The sequence below is a fragment of the Drosophila eugracilis genome, unplaced genomic scaffold, assembly GCF_018153835.1.
Source record: "Drosophila eugracilis isolate 14026-0451.02 unplaced genomic scaffold, ASM1815383v1 contig_2136, whole genome shotgun sequence".
Taxonomy (NCBI): domain Eukaryota; kingdom Metazoa; phylum Arthropoda; class Insecta; order Diptera; family Drosophilidae; genus Drosophila; species Drosophila eugracilis.
Genome location: NW_024573018.1, coordinates 12,998 through 33,923, shown reverse-complemented (window position 1 = coordinate 33,923; position 20,926 = coordinate 12,998). Strand labels below are relative to the sequence as shown.

Below are 20,926 nucleotides of genomic sequence, written 5' to 3'. Positions count from 1 at the left end.
CTTATACAACTTAAAAATGTGAGGAGATTAGGACAACTGATTATCAGCTTCTTGATTTCTGCCTCGTCTTCGTCAATATCATTTCATCATTTCGCCTTGCATAAAGTTAGTCACCAAAGTTTCTGTTCGGTACTTTCTGTCTGCGTTTTGGTTGAAGGCGTTGCCATAAATTACCTCTGACAGTACAAGGACGCGATTGTCTCCGAAACGATGTAGGCGTAATACTCGGCTCCGTATCCCAAAAAGTGGCTGGAGCGAAGCTGGAAAGCAGGGATTTTAACAGAGAGAAGGCCAGAGTAGCATCCCTGCACTGATCGCCTGGTGTTGGCGTTGGTGCTGATGCTGGTGATCCTGGTAGTGTATATCGCTGGCAACAAAAAATGCTTGAAAGAAAATTCTCGGAAATTGGTTGGTCAGACTGAAAGTGACGGGCAACAGTGCGAATTTACCGGGAAAGTAAAAACCACAACTGCGGGTCAGCTCATGGCGGCATCGCAACAGATCTGCGCTGCAGTTCCTCCTGGTTCTCTGTCGGTTGCAGATAAAGTCGACGGAAAAATAAGATATATAAGAAACTGTCATTAGTATTGGAGTAACAAACATATAGAAATACTTTTTACCAATGGCTTCAGGGACATGGCTTTGCGGCAATGCACTGGGTAGAACGGCTCCATTCATAAACTTCCAACATGGCTAAAGAATGTACACATTGAGACGCTCAATCCGTGACCGTTCCTTCTCGTGCAAAAGGAACACAAGCGCTAGGTCTCTATAAAGGGCATGGTTCGTGTTGAGGCTTTTTTCCACACCACAAAAGCTGATGCAGCCTGCAAGCCTTGCATTGTGAATGCGCTATCCGTTAGAACTCGAGTAGCTGTGCCAACTGCCGACTGTGTCCGATATGGCCTTTAAAATAAACTCTACATTGTCACGCGGTAAGAAGCAGCCCTCGAAGCAACTCTACATTGTCACGCGGTAAGAGGCAGCCCGTTTGACAAACGGAAGACTTCTTGTGAGGGAAACGGTCGTGGAAACCTAGTCAGTTGCATTTAGATTTACGGACTCCGGCTCTTACCACATCGTTGCGAGTAAAATTTATCCTCTGCCCGGACGCGCATTAAACGCCTTAGCCAACGGCGTCCATGTGAATCCCCTGCGAATTTATTGCCTTGCCGCCATTTCAACAAGGATCGACGTAATTGTGCTTGCCTAGAGTCGGGCCAATCAAATTTCGTGCTCAAAATAGACAATCAGCTGTCGACAAACAGTTGCAAGGTTGCCATAAGCTTTGAATTTAATTGGCGGGAAATCGTTATTTTGAATTCAAAATTACAACTATATTTAATTCGAAAATTTTGTCAACTGAGTAAGGATTACAACTTCCTATTTACATGAACACAAATAATAGTTTTAGGATCGTATCTGCTACAATAACCAAATCCGACAACAGAGGCATTTTCTCAATAAATATTGTCTATGAAGCAGGAGCAATCGACATTGCAATTGATGGATGCACATATTATATTAAGAGAAGCACAATTGCTTTTTGAACCGTTCTTCTCTCTGAGCGTTTAGTTCCGACCAAAACGATAATTAAAATTTGATTAGAAATGTTAGGTTATAATAACTTAGAAATAATTGTATGGAAGTCGAAGTTTAGAAATAAAATTCAAATAAAATAAGTTCAATGTGCAGAGATATATATATGATACATATCCTATAGAGTGCCTATCTTATTTTTCCATCTATTACATAATTTTTAAGTAATTAAAAAGTATAATCTTTATTTAATAAAAAGTTGTAACTACTTTGACAGTGCACAGGGTAGTACATCATACTTACAACATATGCTCCTGTGCATCAGTGAGTTTGAGCGAAAGTTTTGTATTAAGGTAATATTTGTATTAGGGTATTTGACATTTTTTAGCAAATAGAATAGAGTTATTAATACTACTTCGCAAATACATTGTTTAGTGAGAAATCATTTAATTTACTTTAAGTTAAATATCATAAATTAAGTATAATATGCTTATACAACTTAAAAATGTGAGGAGATTAGGACAACTGATTATCAGCTTCTTGATTTTTGCCTCGTCTTTGTCAATATCAAGATCAAGGCCAATATGCAAGGCTTCATTTCGCCTTGCATAAAGTTGGTCACCAAAGTTTCTGTGCGGTACTTTCTGTCTGCGTTTTGGTTGAAGGCGTTGCTATAAATTACCTCAAACAGTACAAGGACGCGATTGTCTCCGAAACGATGTAGGCGTAATACTCGGCTCCGTATCCCAAAAAGTGGCTGGAGCGAAGCTGGAGAGCAGGGATTTTAACAGAGAGAAGGCCAGAGTAGCATCCCTGCACTGATCGCCTGGTGTTGGCGTTGGTGCTGATGCTGGTGATCCTGGTAGTGTATATCGCAGATAACAAAAAATGCTTGAAAGAAAATTCTCGGAAATTGGTGGGTGAGACTGAAAGTGACGGGCAACAGTGTGAATTGCCGGGAAAGTAAAAACCACAACTGCGGGCCAGCTCATGGCGGCATCGCAACAGATCTGCGCTGCAGTTCCTCCTGGTTCTCTGTCGGTTGCAGATAAAGTCGATATGCGTTCTAACGTATATTACAATTTTCTGCGGAAAAATAAGATATATAAGAAACTGTCATTAGTATTGGAGTAACAAACATATAGAAATACTTTTTACCAATGGCTTCAGGGACATGGCTTTGCGGCAATGCACTGGGTAGAACGGCTCCATTCATAAACTGCCAACATGGCTAAAGAATGTACACATTGAGACGCTCAATCCGTGACCGTTCCTTCTCGTGCAAAAGGAACACATGCGCTAGGTCTCTATAAAGGGCATGGTTCGTGTTGAGGCTTTTTTCAACACCACAAAAGCTGATGCAGCCTGCAAGCCTTGCATTGTGAATGCGCTATCCGTTAGAACTCGAGTAGCTGTGCCAACTGCCGACTGTGTCCGATATGGCCTTTAAAATAAACTCTCTACATTGTCACGCGGTAAGAAGGAGCCCTTGAAACTTTTTAGTTTTGACAAACGGAAGACTTCTTGTGAGGGAAACGGTCGTGGAAACCTAGTCAGTTGCATTTAGATTTACGGACTCCGGCTCTTACCACATCGTTGCGAGTAAAATTTATCCTCTGCCCGGACGCGCATTAAACACCTTAGCCAACGGCGTCTATGTGAATCCCCTGCGACTTTATTGCCTTGGCGCCATTTCAACAAGGATCGACGTAATTGTGCTTGCCTAGAGTCGGGCCAATCAAATTTCTTGCTCAAAATAGACAATCAGCTGTCGACAAACAGTTGCAAGGTTGCCATAAGCTTTGAATTTAATTGGCGGGAAATCGTTATTTTGAATACAAAATTACAACTATATTTAATTCGAAAATTTTTTGTCAACTGAGTAAGGATTACAACTTCCTATTTACATGAACACAAATAATAGTTTTAGGATCGTATCTGCTACAATAACCAAATCCGACAACAGAGGCATTTTCTTAATAAATATTGTCTATGAAGCAGGAGCAATCGACATTGCAATTGATGGATGCACATATTATATTAAGAGAAGCACAATTGCTTTTTGAACCGTTCTTCTCTCTGAGCGTTTAGTTCCGACCAAAACGATAATTAAAATTTGATTAGAATTGTTAGGTTGTAATAACTTAGAAATAATTGTATGGAAGTCGAAGTTTAGAAATAAAATTCAAATAAGTTCAATGTGCAGATATATATATATGATACATATCCTATAGAGTGCCTATCTTACTTTATCCATCTATTACATAATTTTTAAGTAATTAAAAAGTATAATCTTTATTTAATAAAAAGTTGTAACTACTTTGACAGTGCACAGGGTAGTACATCATACTTACAACATATGCTCCTGTGCATCAGTGAGTTTGAGCGAAAGTTTTGTATTAAGGTAATATTTGTATTAGGGTATTTGACATTTTTTAGCAAATAGAATAGAGTTATTAATACTACTTCGCAAATACATTGTTTAGTGAGAAATCATTTAATTTACTTTAAGTTAAATATCATAAATTAAGTATAATATGCTTATACAACTTAAAAATGTGAGGAGATTAGGACAACTGATTATCAGCTTCTTGATTTTTGCCTCGTCTTTGTCAATATCAAGATCAAGGTGACGGCCAATATGCAAGGCTTCATTTCGCCTTGCATAAAGTTGGTCACCAAAGTTTCTGTGCGGTACTTTCTGTCTGCGTTTTGGTTGAAGGCGTTGCTATAAATTACCTCTGACAGTACAAGGACGCGATTGTCTCCGAAACGATGTAGGCGTAATACTCGGCTCCGTATCCCAAAAAGTGGCTGGAGCGAAGCTGGAAAGCAGGGATTTTAACAGAGAGAAGGCCAGAGTAGCATCCCTGCACTGATCGCTTGGTGTTGGTGCTGGTGCTGGTGATCCTGGTAGTGTATATCGCTGGCAACAAAAAATGCTTGAAAGAAAATTCTCGGAAATTAGTTGGTCAGACTGAAAGTGACGGGCAACAGTGTGAATTGCCGGGAAAGTAAAAACCACAACTGCGGGCCAGCTCATGGCGGCATCGCAACAGATCTGCGCTGCAGTTCCTCCTGGTTCTCTGTCGGTTGCAGATAAAGTCGATATGCGTTCTAACGTATATTACAATTTTCTGCGGAAAAATAAGATATATAAGAAACTGTCATTAGTATTGGAGTAACAAACATATAGAAATACTTTTTTACCAATGGCTTCAGGGACAAATCGTAATTCATAAACTGCCCATCCACTATAAGAATGTACACATTGAGACGCTCAATCCGTGACCGTTCCTTCTCGTGCAAAAGGAACACAAGCGCTAAGTCTCTATAAAGGTCATGGTTCGTGCTGAGGCTTTTTTCCACACCCCAAAAGCTGATGCAGCCTGCAAGCTTTGCATTGTGAAAGCGCTATCCGTTAGAACTCGAGTAGCTGTGCCAACTGCCGACTGTGTCCGATATGGCCTTTAAAATAAACTCTCTACATTGTCACGCGGTAAGAAGGAGCCCTCGAAACTTTTTAGTTTTGACAAACGGAAGACTTCTTGTGAGCGAAACGGTCGTGGAAACCTAGTCAGTTGCATTTAGAATTACGGACTCCGGCTCTTACCACATCGTTGCGAGTAAAATTTATCCTCTGCCCGGACACGCATTAAACGCCTTAGCCAACGGCGTCCATGTGAATCCCCTGCGAATTTATTGCCTTGCCGCCATTTCAACAAGGATCGACGTAATTGTGCTTGCCTAGAGTCGGGCCAATCAAATTTCGTGCTCAAAATAGACAATCAGCTGTCGACAAACAGTTGCAAGGTTGCCATAAGCTTTGAATTTAATTGGCGGGAAATCGTTATTTTGAATTCAAAATTACAACTATATTTAATTCGAAAATTTTGTCAACTGAGTAAGGATTACAACTTCCTATTTACATGAACACAAATAATAGTTTTAGGATCGTATCTGCTACAATAACCAAATCCGACAACAGAGGCATTTTCTCAATAAATATTGTCTATGAAGCAGGAGCAATACGAATTTAACTCAGAATCGACATTGCAATTGATGGATGCACATATTATATTAAGAGAAGCACAATTGCTTTTTGAACCGTTCTTCTTTCTGAGCGTTTAGTTCCGACCAAAACGATAATTAAAATTTGATTAGAAATGTAAGGTTATAATAACTTAGAAATAGTTGTATGGAAGTCGAAGCTTAGAAATAAAATTCAAATAAAATAAGTTCAATGTGCAGAGATATAAGTTAACACCGGCCAAGAGCACCCTTCCCTTCACCGCCTCTCGACCCGGATACCAGACACCGCGACTTCCCTCATCACCCCACTCAGCCAACCCGACGACCAGCAGAGTCACAGCAGCGGTAGTGCAAACCCCAAACGTCAGCGGCGTCAGAGCGACAGCGCAGCGACAGAACGTCAAGGGCAGAATGGCACCGGCAGAACCGCGGCTGTCAGCGTCGGACTGCTGCAACCGCTCTGCCAGCGTTATGCGGTCAACAAGCCAGGCAAATTATGATTGAGAGCTACTTCGATTTGTACCCCCGAGGCAACCAGACGACTGTTCTAGATAATAATAAAACCATTGTAACGTATTAAAACGCTTACTGTTTTATTTTAACGTAGCTGCGTAGAATGAAAGGTTAAAATTGTGGATTGATAACGCTGATCTTAAATTTATAACCGTATTAATTGTAGTAATATTCATAATAAATGTGGCAAATCTATTGTATAAAGGATACCACAATAAATGTATCAAGAAAAGATACCAGAGCCAAGCACTTGGATAAAATTTAAAAAACAAATTTTAATTAAAAAAAAAACTGCATTTTACATAATTAAGCTAAATAAATGACAATTTTATGAAAAATATAATTCCATTTCCTAATTTGTTGTAATGTAATGTATCTGTGTGGTACCATTAAAATGTATAGATAGAGAGACAGTTAAAAAAAAATTTTTATATATAACTAAAGACAAAACTAAACTAAAGAGGCGAAGAACTATTTCATTATTTTCCATTATGAATTGCAATGGAATGGAATAATTTGAACGGAAAATTAGTTGATATTAAAACACAGTTCGATAAGTCCTATAAATGCTTAACGCAAAATAGAAGCGTATCTAGCGTAACACAAAAAAAACACGCAACAACGCTAGTCTCTTGTTTCAGCCAAGCACGTTCATTGATACACGGCAATAGAGAAAAGTTAAACTCTCACCATTGGTCGTATGTATCAAGATTTTTACAGAGGTTGAAAAATAACCTTCAGAATATAAAGGCAAAATACTTACTAGAAATTACAATACCTTCGATACTGAACACACCAGCAGTAATCGAAGAAGACACAAATACAGATATAGAAGCTGTAAGCGATGCAGAAATCGCAAGCGATTCAGAACATCAGATTAAAGAAGAAGATCTACAGGATCTCACGATACCAGCGGTAATACATTTTCCCGAGGTATCCGAGTCTGAGTCAGAATCAATATCTGGAAAAATCGTAAACATGGATATGTCACAGGTAGAATACCTAAAGATTGCCTCATCTCTGCTGCCAGAGTTTGATGGAAAGGCAGAAAATCTGACAAGTTTCACAGACGCATTGAATCTAATTGATTCACTAAAAGGCACACATGAAACAACAGCCATTAACCTAATTACGACAAAATTGAAAGGCCATACAAGAAAGTTCATTACCACAGAATCAACTATTGTTGACATAATTGGTAAATTAAAAAATAAAATAAAAGGTGATTCAGTATCAGGGATCACTGTAAAACTAATGAACCTTCAGCAAAAGCAAAAAACCGCCAATCAATATGTCCAAGAGGTAGAGAAGTTGGCAAAGGCCCTAGAATGTAGGCTCCCATCGACGATGGGCTATCCTCCGAAACAGCCACTAAATACAGCACAGAGCATGCTGTCAGTGCAATTATTAAAAACTGCTCTATAGAAAAAGTTAAATACATAATGGAGGCTGGTACATTCAGCACTCTAGACCAGGCAACGACTAAGTTTGTCAATAGTTGCACAGATGCAACAGGACAACCTAATACTGTTCTATACTTCAGTGGTCAACGACCCTATTATAGAGGTAGTCGGGGAAACTACCGAGGTAGAATAAATACCCAAAGCAACAGTAATCGTCGTTATAATAATAACAATAGAGGCAGAGGCCAGTATAGAGGAAATTATAGAGGACGCGGCAATCAAAGCCACGGCCAAAATAATAACCCCTATAATGTACGTGTCACCCAAGGTAATTCGGAAAACTACCAGGAACCCTTAGGTACACAAAATTAACTAAAAAAGTACACACAGTAAACTTGAGTCTTAATATGTTTGTAGTATTCAAAAATTCCGCCACAAATAATAATCTTACATTTCTCCTAGATATAGGAGCAGACATTTCATTACTAAAAGACAATTCCGATACTTTTGAAAACATCAAGCAAGATAGAACAATAGATATACAAGGCATTGGACAAGGAGTAATTAAGTCCAATGGTTTAGTTCGAATTGAATTGCAGACTGACAAGTATATAATTCCGCACAATATCCATTTAGTTTCAAAAAATTTCGCAATACCATGCGACGGAATTATAGGAGTTGACTTCATAAAAACGTTTAATTGCAAGTTAGATTGCGAACCAGCAAATGATTGGTTCATAATAAGACCAAATAACTTAAAATACCCAATAAACGTTCCAATAAAGTTCAGTTCTGGTAATAATTTAATAGTATTACCAGCAAGATCTGAAGTTGTCCGTAAATTAGATATAAACTTACCAGAAGATATCTTAATTCCAAATCAAGAAATAGTATCTGGTATTTATGTAGCGAATATAGTAGCAACATCCAATAATACATTTGTCCGTTTACTGAATACAACCAGTACCGACCAATTAATAGATATAAAAAACATACAGTATGAACCGCTTTCGAATTACGAGATAATTCAACCAAGCAAAGGTTCTAGAACAGATGAAGTCATATCCAAATTAAAGAAAAACTTTCCTACGCAATTCAAATCAGAGCTCACTGACATATGTTCCAAATATAGTGATATATTCGGACTGGAAACCGAATCAATCAAAACTAATAATTTTTACAGACAACATTTAAGACTTAAAGATAAAGAAGATCATCAGGACGAAATAAAGAACCAAGTGGATAAACTTATTAAAGACAATATAGTTGAAGAGTCTGTATCTGAATACAATAGCCCACTTCTGTTAGTACCAAAGAAATCAATCCCAGGTTCTAATGATAAAAAATGGAGATTAGTAATAGACTATCGTCAAATTAATAAAAAACTTCTGTCCGATAAATTTCCCCTACCTAGGATTGACGACATACTCGATCAATTAGGTAGAGCTAAATACTTTTCATGCCTTGACCTTATGTCAGGTTTTCATCAAATAGAGCTTGAAGAAAAATCAAGAAATATAACGTCATTCTCAACCAACAACGGCTCATATCGCTTCACGCGACTGCCATTTGGTTTAAAAATAGCACCAAATTCATTTCAGAGAATGATGACAATAGCATTCTCAGGTTTAGAACCATCACAAGCATTCCTTTATATGGACGATTTAATCGTCATTGGATGTTCAGAGCAACACATGTTTAAAAATTTAATTAAAGTATTCGAACTGTGTAGGAAGAATAATCTTAAACTACATCCAGAAAAATGTTCATTTTTCATGCACGAAGTGACATTTCTTGGCCACAAGTGCACAGATAAGGGGATACTTCCAGATGACAAGAAATATGATGTCATCATGAATTATCCAATTCCACATGATGCGGATAAAGCTAGACGTTTCGTTGCATTTTACAATTACTATCGACGCTTTATTAAAAACTTCGCCGACTATTCACGGCACATAACAAGATTATGTAAAAAGAATGTTCCCTTTGAATGGGCAGATGAATGTCAAAAAGCATTCCAATATTTAAAAGATAAATTAATAGAACCAACACTACTACAATATCCTGATTTTAGCAAAGAATTTTGCATAATCACTGATACAAGTAAGCAAGCATGTGGAGCAGTCTTAACTCAAGACTATAATGGACTCCAACTTCCCATTGCTTACGCATCAAGAGCATTCACAAAAGGTGAAAGCAATAAGAGTACTACAGAACAAGAATTAGCAGCAATCCACTGGGCAATATTACATTTTCGACCATATATTTATGGAAAACACTTTACAATTAAAACAGATCACAGACCGTTAACATATTTATTTTCTATGGTGAATCCTAGTTCTAAATTAACACGCATGCGGTTAGAATTAGAAGAATACGACTTTACTGTCGAGTACCTAAAGGGCAAAGATAATTTCGTGGCAGACGCCCTATCTAGGATAACAATATCCGAATTAAAAGACATACAAAACAAAATCCTGAAAGTCACTACCAGGTACCAAAGTAGACAAAATATCTGCGCAGATAATGAAAAAGTAGAATTGCTAAGGCAATCTACAGAAAAAGCTTCTCAGCCCAACGTATACCAAGTCATAAATAATGACGAAGTACGTAAAGTAGTGACCTTGCATATAAAAGATGTGCTATGTTTATTTAAACATGGTAAGAAAATTATATCAAGAATAGATATTGGTGATTTATGTTCAAATGGAAATATTGACTTAGGACAACTATTTCCAAGGCTTGAAAAAGAAGCCGGTACATTAAAAATAAGCCAATTGAAAATGGCACCGTGGGAAAACATCTTTGAAAAAATTTCAATAGATGATTTCAAAAATATGGGCAATGAATTATTGAATACATTAAGAGTAGCGCTACTCAACCCGGTGAACACTTTAACAAATGTTAAAGAGAAAGAAGCAATATTGTCTACATTCCATGATGATCCTATACAAGGAGGGCGTACAGGCATTACAAAAACCTTGACCAAGGTAAAAAGAAATTACTTCTGGAAAGGTATGACTCGTGATATAACACAGCATATCCAGAAATGTGAAAAATGCCAAAAAGCAAAAATACATAAACATGTTAAAACCCCCTTAACTATTACTGAAACCCCATTAAAAGCCTTTGACAGGGTTATAGTGGACACTATAGGTCCACTACCCAAGTCGGAAAACGCAAACGAATACGCAGTCACGCTAATTTGTGACCTGACTAAATATTTAGTAGCAATTCCAATTCCAAATAAAAACGCTAATACAATAGCGATGGCTATATTCGAAAATTGTATTCTGAAGTACGGTCCAATGAAGACGTTCATTACGGACATGGGAACAGAATACAAACATTCGATAATAAATGACCTGTGCAAGTATTTAAAAATAACAAATATAACATCTACTGCACACCACCATCAGACAGTTGGAACAGTCGAAAGAAGTCATAGAACTTTTAATGAATACATACGTTCATATATATCGGTTGATAAAACTGATTGGGATGTATGGATCCAATATTTTGTGTAGTGTTTCAACACGACCCCATCTGTGGCACATGGTTATTGTCCATATGAACTTGTCTTTGGAAAAACAAGGAACTTACCAAATCATTTTAATAGCGTAAATAATATAGAACCAATATATAACATAGATGATTACGCTAAGGAAAGTAAATATAGATTAGAAGTAGCATACAAAAGAGCAAGAAATATGCTTGACTCGAATAAGCAGAAAAATAAGGAATATTATGATAAAACAGCTAAAGAAATAAGTCTGTCAATAGGAGATAAAGTTTTACTTAAAATTGAGGTAGGACATAAACTAGACTTACAATACACAGGGCCCTATATAATAGAAAAAATAATGATAGAGATAATATAGTTATTTCCGGAAATAAAAACAAAAAACAAACAGTACATAAGGATAGAATAAAGATTTTTGTTACATAAGAATCAATAGTCATACATTTCAATAATACTATACAGATATATAAATACGAAAAAACAATTTTTTCTTTCAAATACAATAATAATAAAATTGTAATTTTTTTAACAAAAAAAATATTACATTTTACAAAATAACATCACTAGGTTACGTTATTTTTCAAAAGGAGGGAGATGTAATATGCACATATGTAGAAACATGTAGCGGGGTAACACTGTAACCTGCTTGCATACAGCAGCAACATATTGTTGCAATATAAACAAATAAATAAACCAATTCAAGTGAGCGAAATATGATCGCCCATTATGAGTTAGGCTAAGTCAGAATTCCCACGCTGACTGAATGCACTCAAGACATGTATGCATAAGACTCTCCCAATACATTTACATTAGCTAAGCGTACATATGCATATAAGAAATATATAATGCAGCCGCTCCGTTGCCGGCTGAACTGGCAGCACAGCGCGCGCCAAAATCATGTATTTAGATTGAGATAACTTTTTTGGTGTGGAGAATAAAAACTGAAGTCCAGAAGCACGGAGGTGCTGAGAAAACCAAAGTAATGTGCCTTTCATTAAGTCTTTATAAATAAGTGGAACAATTGATTACACTCTGTCGGTTGCAGATAAAGTCGATATGCGTTCTCACGTATATTTAAATTTTCTGCGGAAAAATAAGATATATAAGAAACTGTCATTAGTATTGGAGTAACAAGCATATAGAAATACTTTTTACCAATGGCATCAGGGACATGGCTTTGCATGGCTTTGGGTAGAACGGCTCCATTCATAAACTTCCAACATGGCTAAAGAATGTACACATTGAGACGCTCAATCCGTAACCGCTCCTTCTCGTGCAAAAGGAACACAAGCGCTAGGTCTCTATAAAGGGCATGGTTCGTGTTGAGGCTTTTTTCCACACCACAAAAGCTGATGCAGCCTGCAAGCCTTGCATTGTGAATTCGCTATCCGTTAGAACTCGAGTAGCTGTGCCAACTGCCTACTGTGTCCGATATGGCCTTTAAAATAAACTCTCTACATTGTCACGCGGTAAGAAGGAGCCCTCGAAACTTTGTAGTTTTGACAAACGGAAGACTTCTTGTGAGGGAAACGGTCGTGGAAACCTAGTCAGTTGCATTTAGATTTACGGACTCCGGCTCTTACCACATCGTTGCGAGTAAAATTTATCCTCTGCCCGGACGCGCATTAAACGCCTTAGCCAACGGTGTCCATGTGGATCCCCTGCGGCCAATCAAATTTCTTGCTCAAAATAGACAATCAGCTGTCGACAAACAGTTGCAAGGTTGCCATAAGCTTTGAATTCAATTGGCGGGAAATCGTTATTTTGAATTCAAAATTACAACTATATTTAATTCGAAAATTTTGTCAACTGAGTAAGGATTACAACTTCCTATTTACATGAACACAAATAATAGTTGTCGACGGTCAAAACATTGTTATCGATAGTTAAGTCAGTATTAATAGGAAATTTAGTATTTTTTAAGTTATCCGATTTTGTCCCACTGAAGTAGGGGGTTATTAATCACGGTATTGTGAATGCCGCCAAAAAGTGCCTTTTCACTGTCTTGTGAATAGTAGGAGGGCACACTGCGGTAAGAAGAAGAGCTATATTTGAATTGTAAACTAATTTAATGAATTTACAGAATAAAACGTTCCGTACGGCATAGCCATAGGCCTTTGAAGTTCACCTTTCTTTGGACCTACGCGTGGGGGGAGCCGTTTAAGGCAACTCCGCACTTCACAAGACGACATTTTTAATTCGCAGTCCTAGGGAGACTGCATGGGCAACTTGCGCTGGAGGACGGCTTGACGACCAGCTAGAGAGTTGCCAGGAGCGCACGGAGCGCATTTCCCGTACCAGCAAAGGAGTCGCAGTCAGCTACAAAGACGGCGCAAGGAGCGCCAACCGCTGAGTACAGACAGAGTCGCAGCCAGCGACACGGAGACGCAGCCGGCGTCAGTTCAGGAGACGCAGCCAGCGTCAGGTTAGGAAGCGCAAGGAGCGCCAAGCACCAGCGGTCAGGAGGCGCAAGGAGCGCTGAGCATCAGCGGCAGCAGCCAGACGGCACAGGTCCGCCATTTTGGAGCGCTAGGGCAGCGCCATATTTGGACCATATTTATTTGGAGATGCAGCATTCCCCCAGGAGGAGTTCCCGGCTGAACGGAGGGGAAGCCACCCCTACAACAACGCCGCAGCCAGCGAGTAGTGCAGCAGAAAACCGGCCAGGGGTTAACATAACCACGGCGGCGGCCATTTCTCGCCCAGCCACTACAGCGACTACAGTAGCGTCCCAACCAAGGAGTACTGTAACAGCAGCTGCGAGCTCAGAGCTGGAGGTGGGCCAGCCTCCCAAGGCGTACCTTTTGGATAGGATCATCTGGGAAACCCCACCCTCATGGAGGAGCTTGTGGCAAAGCTTCCCACCAGCAAACGAGTGGATTGGGCCAGGCACGCTGCATCGATCGAGACCTTTCCCACTGTAGCGCACTTCAGCGTGTGGCTACAGGAGTACGCAAACATCGTGTGTACGATTTTGGACGTCGAGGGAAAGGAGCCGAGGCGTCGAGTTTTACACGCGAGCGTCGACCAGGACGGATACGAGCAGCAGGATGACCGGCATAGAGGTTGTCCAATTTGTGGAGGGCAACATGCTCCGACGAACTGCAGGGAGTTCATCGGAGCTTCGCCACCGGGCAGGTGGAGCATGGAGAAGAGGCATCGGCTCTGCTTCACATGCTTACGGAGTGGGCATACGACCAGATCCTGCGATATGCATGGCGAGTGCCAGATTAACGGATGCCGCAGATTGCATTACCGTCTGCTACATGGAGAGGACGAAGGGCGAAGAAGGCCGGAACAGCGAGGTGGCTTCAGGCGCCACAACGGAGGAAACCAGATGTCAGCTGTTTCCAGACGCAGCCCGGAAAGAAGGTCTTCGCCACGAGGTGGTTACAGGGACCACGAGAGGAGCCAGCAGCCGGCTGTTCTCAGAGACAACCTGGAGAGAAGGGCCCCTCAGCCAGCGGAGGCGCCCGTGCAGACGAATTTAAGTATTGACGTCAAAGGAGGCCGACTTTTGTTCCGGATACTGCCAGTAACGCTGTACGGAGCTGGTCGCCTGGTGGACACATAGATGAAGGATCCTCCGTCACGATGATCGACAACGAGCTACGGAGAAATCTGGGATTACAAGGCGAACATCGACAGCTGAACATCCAATGGTTTGGAGGAAGAGCCAGCAGGGAGCCTACCAACGTAGTGAGTCTGAAGATAAGTGGAGCTGGGAAGCCCATTCGCCACCCGTTGAGGAACGTGTACGCCGTTTCAAACTTGAGTCTGCCGATGCAAACGTTAAGTCGACGAGATGTCCAGGGCGTGCAAAAAGATTCGCGACTGCCGATGAAGCCCTACAGCAATGTGGGGCCGAAGTTGCTAATCGGACTGGACCATGGTCATCTGGGATTGCCACTTAGGACGTGGCGGTTTGCCAGAGAGGGACCGTATGCGGCCGCAACCGAGCTTGGGTGGGTTGTGTTCGGGCCAGAAAGTGGACAGTCAACTATGCCGTCACCGAGGTCCTGCCTTCTAGTCGTGTCAATGGACGACACTATGGAAAAGATGGTGGAGGACTACTTCGACATGGAAAGCTTTGGTGTAAAGCTCGCGCCACCGGTCGCAGCCAGCGACGACGCGCTGGCCCAAAGGATTCTCGAGGACACCACGGTGAAAGTGGGGCGTCGCTACCAGACGGGATTGCTCTGGAAGGACGACCACGCTGTGCTGCCACGGAGCTACGAGATGGCGCACAGACGACTGATCAACGTCGAGAAGAAGTTGAAGCGCAACGGGCAGTTGGCTCTGGAATACGACCGTATCATCAAGGATTACGTTTCCAAAGGATGTGCAGGAAGCTGCAGCCGGATGAGGTCGCGGTGAAGAGCGACAAGCTGTGGTAGGAAAACCCAAACAAGCCCGGTAAGGTCCGGCTTGTGTTCGGTGCTGCAGCCAAGGTTGGAGGAACCTCACTCAATCCGGCGCTGGACAAGGGGCCACAGCACTACAAGCCCTTGCCGGCTGTGCTCTTCCACTTCAGAGAAGGAGCAGTCGGAGTCTGCGGGGACATCAAGGAGATGTTCCACCAAGTGCTGATCTGACCCGAGGATCGATGTTCCCAACGATTCCTCTGGAGAGATGGCAACGACGATCGAGAGCCGGATATATACGAAATGAACGTAATGACGTTTGGAGCAGCCTGCTCGCCGAGCACTGCGCACTACGTCAAGACGGTGAATGCCCTGACTACGTGGATAGTTTCGATACGGAGAGCGAAGCTATTGAGGTATCTACCCGAGTGAAGGAGATACACGCGGAGGCTGGATTCGATGTATGCCAGTTCTCATCCAGCTCACCCATCGTGAAAGCGGCGTTGTGACCACCTGAACAAGTCAAGAGCTTCGGATGGGGTGAGTCTGAGCAGAAAATCCTTGGAATGCGTTGGCAGGTAGCAACGGATGACTTCAGATTCAACGTGGAGTATCATCGAGTGCCAAAAAGCGTCCTAAGTGGAGAGCGAGTCCCAACAAAGAGGGAGTTTTTGAGCCTGCTGATGTCAACGTTCGACCCATTGGGGTTCCTGTGCTGCCTGATGATTACAGCGAAGCTGTTGCTGCGGGAAATCTGGAGGCAGAAGATCCAGTGGGACGAACCGCTGCCGGAGGAGGTAGGCAGAGCCTTTGCTGCCTGGCGCACAGAGTTGGACGCCGTGGGACAGTTCCGATGTGCTCGCCACTATTTTGGGCGTGGAGCAGCTTGGACCATCGAGCTACACGTTTTCGTGGACGCAAGTCAATCTGCATTCGCGGCGGTGGCCTATTGGAGGGTCACGTACAAGAATGGCAACGTGCTGGTTAGCTTCGTGTGCGCGAAGACGAAGTGTGCGCCGATGAGAACGATGTCCATCCCACGGCTGGAGCTGCAGGCAGCGGTCCTTGGAACCAGAGTGATAAACACTGTCAAGGAAGAACACAGTGTGGACATCAGCGAGACGGTTTTATGGACGGATTCAAAAACGGTGTTGAAACGGTGTTGTTTGTTGGCAACCGAGTGGCGGAGATTTTGGAGTCGTCGAAGGTGGAGATGGGTACCTACAGCTGACAACGCAGCGGATGATGCGACGCGGTCGCAGAGCAAGGCGGACCTTAGCCCGGAATACCGGTGGCTAAGCGGTCCCGCATTTTTGAGGCAGCCAGCAAGCGGCTGGCCAACGCCTGAAGAGGGAACCGAGCATGTTCCAGATGCACCTGATGAAGAGGAGATGCTCGGTGAGTTCGCATTGGTAGCATCAAATGAATTTGTCATCCTGTTCCAGAGATTCTCGAGCTTCAGTCGCCTGGTGAGGACCACCGCCTGGGTCCTGAGGTTTGCGCGACGGTGCCGCAAACAGAGAAGCGAGCTCGAGGAATATGGACTCACTGCAGCGGAGTGTGAGGCCGCGGAGAACCTGTTAATCAGGCAGGCCCAATTGGAGTCTTTTCCCGACAAGATGAGGTCGGCGGAACGAGAAATGGACGTCGCCAACTCGAGCGAGATTCGAAGTCTGGCGCCTTACGTGGACAAATATGGAGTTCTGCGAGTTTATGGCAGAGTCGATGCCGCGCTGACCATGCCGTACAGTGCGAGGAGGCCTGTGATACTGTCACACAGGCACAGTCTTACGGAGATGGTAGTAAGACACTACCACGCCCAGATGAAGCATCAAAACGTGGATGCGACGATTGCCCAGATCCGGACGAGATTCTGGGTCACGAAGATAAGACGAGTGCTGAAGGAGGTAATCTCGTCGTGCAACGAATGCAAGCTACAACGGACGCGGCCGATGACGCCGATAATGAGACCCCTTCAAGAGGATCGCTTGGAAGGATGGCCATTCAAGTACACAGGAGTAGACTACTTTGGGCCACTGCTGGTGACTGGTGCTCGTCACAGAGAGAAGCGTTGGGTCGCCTTGTTCACATGCTTGACGACAAGGGCGATTCATCTTGAGCTGGCGCATGACCTGTCAACGGATTCCTGTATAATAGCGATCAGGAACTTCATCTGCTGTAGAGGACCAGTACGTACACTGCGGAGTGACAACGGCAAGAACTTCGTGGGAGCTGACAGGGAGGCCAGGCGATTTGGAGACGTGTTCGAGACGGAAAGGATACAGAGTGAGTTATCCAGCAGGAGCATTGAATGGGTCTTTAAATGCCCATCCAACCCGTCTGAGGGCGGAGTATGGGAGCGGATGGTGCAGTGCGTCAAGCCATACCAAGCCATGCTGCGCCATACCCTGAAGGAAGTCACGCCGAGGGACCATGTTTTGGAGAGTCTCCTAATAGAGGCGGAAAACATAGTCAGCTAACCTGCCGGATACGCCCGGATGGGATGTGGACCGGCCCAAGGAGGGTTTTACGCGAAAGCAGTGGAGGATTGCCCGCATGCTGCGGGACCGCTTCTGGAGGAGGTGGGTCATGGAGTACCTGCCTACTCATGTGCGCCGCGAGAAGTGGCTCCGGAGAACGGAGCCTATCCGCCAGGGCGATATGGTCTTCGTCTGCAATCCTGCCTTGTCAGACGAGAGTGGCGCAATGGCATCGTGGAGGAGGTATACAGCGGAGCTGATGGAGTGCTCCACTGTGCGCGTAAATGATAATGGACTATCTTGGACAATGTTGCGGCCCGTCTCTAAACTTGCAGTTTTAGATTTGAGTGAAGCGGGTCTTCACGGGGTCGGGGATGTCGACGGTCAAAACATTGTTATCGATTCCGTATTCCGTACGCCATAGCCATAGGCCTTTGAAGTTCACCTTTCTTTGGACCTACGCGTGGGGGGAGCCGTTTAAGGCAACTCCGCACTTCACAAGACGACAGCTAAAGAATGTACACATTGAGACGCTCAATCCACAAGCTCTAGGTCTCTATAAAGGGCATGGTTCGTGTTGAGGCTTTTTTCCACACCACAAAAACTGATGCAGCTTGCAAGGTTTGCATTGTGAATGCGCTATCCGTTAGAACTCGAGTAGCTGTGCCAACTGCCGACTGTGTCCGATATGGCCTTTAAAATAAACTCTCTACATTGTCACGCGGTAAGAAGCAGCCCACGAAACTTTGTAGTTTTGACAAACGGAAGACTTCTTGTGAGGGAAACGGTCGTGGAAACCTAGTCAGTTGCATTTAGATTTACGGACTCCGGCTCTTACCACATCGTTACGAGTAAAATGTATCCTCTGCCCGGACGCGCATTAAACGCCTTAGGCAACGGCGTCCATATGGATCCCCTGCGACTTTATTGCCGTGGCGCCATTTCAACAAGGATCGACGTAATTGTGCTTGCCTAGAGTCGGGCCAATCAAATTTCTTGCTCAAAATAGGCAATAAGCTGTCGACAAACAGTTGCAAGGTTGCCATAAGCTTTGAATTTAATTGGCGGGAAATCGTTATTTTGAATTCAAAATTACAACTATATTTAATTCGAAAATTTTGTCAACTGATTAAGGATTACAACTTTCTATTTACATGAACACAAATAATAGTTTTAGGATCGTATCTGCTACAATAATCAAATCCGACATTTTCTCAATAAATATTGTCTATGAAGCAGGGGCAATACGAATTTAACTCAGAATCGACATTGCAATTGATGGATGCCCATATTATATTAAGTGTCGTCTTGTGAAGTGCGGAGTTGCCTTAAACGGCTCCTCCCACGCGTAGGTCCAAAGAAAGGTGAACTTCAAAGGCCTATGGCTATGGCGTACGGAACGTTTTATTCTGTAAATTCATTAAATAAGTTTACAATTCAAATATAGCTCTTCTTCTTACCGCAGTGTGCCCTCCTACTATTCACAAGACAGTGAAAAGGCACTTTTAGGCGGTATTCACATAACCGCGATAAATAAGCCCGTACTTTAATGGGCCAAAAATCGGATAACTTAAAAAATACTAAATTTCTTATTAATACTGACTTAACTATCGATAACAATGTTTTGACCGTCGACATCCCCGACCCCGTGAAGACCCACTTCACTCAAATCTAAAACTGCAAGTTTAGAGACGGGCCGCAACATTGTCCAAGATAGTCCATTATCATTTACGCGCACAGTGGCGCGTCTGACGACTCCATCAGCTCCGCTGTATACCTCCTCCACGATGCCCTTGCGCCACTCTCGTCTGGGCAAGGCAGGATCGCAGACGAAGACCATATCGCCCTGGCGGATGGGCTCCGTTCTTCGGCACCACTTCTTGCGGCGCACAAGCGTAGGCAGGTACTCCATGACCCACCTCCTCCAGAAGCGGTCCCGCAGCAACAGCTTCGCTGTAATCATCAGGCAGCACAGGAACCCCAATGGGTCGAACGTTGACATCAGCAGGCTCAAAAACTCCCTCTTTGTTGGGACTCGCTCTCCACTTAGGACGCTTTTTGGCACTCGATGATACTCCACGTTGAATCTGAAGTCATCCGTTGCTACCTGCCAACGCATTTCAAGGATTTTCTGCTCAGACTCACCCCATCCGAAGCTCTTGACTTGTCCAGGTGGTCCCAACGCCGCTTCCACGATGGGTGAGCTGGATGAGAACTGGCATACATCGAATCCAGCCTCCGCGTGTATCTCCTTCACTCGGGTAGATACCTCAATAGCTTCGCTCTCCGTATCGAAACTATCCACGTAGTCAGGGCATTCACCGTCTTGACGTAGTGCGCAGTGCTCGGCGAGCAGGCTGCTCCAAACGTCATTACGTTCATTTCGTATATATCCGGCTCTCGATCGTCGTTGCCATCTCTCCAGAGGAATCGTTGGGAACATCGATCCTCGGGTCGGATCAGCACTTGGTGGAACATCTCCTTGATGTCCCCGCAGACTCCGACTGCTCCTTCTCTGAAGTGGAAGAGCACAGCTGGCAAGGGCTTGTAGTGCTGTGGCCCCTTGTCCAACGCCGAATTGAGTGATGTTCCTCCAGGCTTGGCTGCAGCACCGAACACAAGCCGGACCTTACCGGGCTTGTTTGGGTTTTCCACACCAAAATGTGGCAAATACCACAGCTTGTCGCTCTTCACCGCGACCTCATCGGGCTGCAGCTTCCTTGCATATCCTTTGGAAACGTAATCCTTGATGATACGGTCGTATTCCAGAGCCGACTGCCCGTTGCGCTTCAACTTCTTCTCGACGTTGATCAGTTGTCTGTGCGCCATCTCGTAGCTCCGTGGCAGCACAGCGTGGTCGTCCTTCCAGAGCAATCCCGTCTGGTAGCGACGCCCCACTTTCACCGTGGTGTCCTCGAGGATCCTTTGGGCCCGCGCGTCGTCGCTGGCTGCGACCGGTGGCGCGAGCTTTACACCAAAGCTTTCCATGTCGAAGTAGTCCTCCACCATCTTTTCCATAGTGTCGTCCATTGACACGACTAGAAGGCAGGACCTCGGTGACGGCATAGT

The 20,926-nt window shown here is 43.5% G+C and overlaps 2 protein-coding genes across 2 annotated transcripts; one reads left to right on the top strand and one right to left on the bottom strand.

Moving 5' to 3' along the window:
- Nucleotides 1-1,756: 1,756 nt before the first annotated feature.
- Nucleotides 1,757-5,564, bottom strand: LOC121529943 (mitochondrial intermediate peptidase-like). The gene is made up of 3 exons (XM_041818054.1): nucleotides 5,179-5,564; nucleotides 2,698-2,762; nucleotides 1,757-2,625 (listed from the first exon to the last, which is right to left on the bottom strand). The coding sequence occupies exons 2-3, from the start codon at nucleotides 2,749-2,751 to the stop codon at nucleotides 2,218-2,220; spliced, it is 462 nt and encodes a 153-aa protein (XP_041673988.1). The 5' UTR covers nucleotides 2,752-2,762; nucleotides 5,179-5,564; the 3' UTR covers nucleotides 1,757-2,217.
- Nucleotides 5,565-15,943: 10,379 nt separating this feature from the next.
- On the top strand, nucleotides 15,944-17,857 carry LOC121529941. The gene has a single exon (XM_041818047.1). The coding sequence runs from the start codon at nucleotides 15,944-15,946 to the stop codon at nucleotides 17,855-17,857; it is 1,914 nt and encodes a 637-aa protein (XP_041673981.1).
- The last annotated feature ends 3,069 nt before the right edge of the window (nucleotides 17,858-20,926 follow it).

Excerpts from the sequence above, each read along its gene's own strand:
- LOC121529941 (XM_041818047.1), top strand. The coding sequence starts at position 15,944 with ATGCGTTGGCAGGTAGCAACGGATGACTTCAGATTCAACGTGGAGTAT.
- LOC121529943 (XM_041818054.1), bottom strand. The coding sequence starts at position 2,751 with ATGGAGCCGTTCTACCCAGTGCATTGCCGCAAAGCCATGTCCCTGAAG. Across the intron at positions 2,626-2,697 it reads CCATGTCCCTGAAGCCATTG|AAAATTGTAATATACGTTAG; the intron begins GTAAAAAGTATT and ends ATTTTTCCGCAG.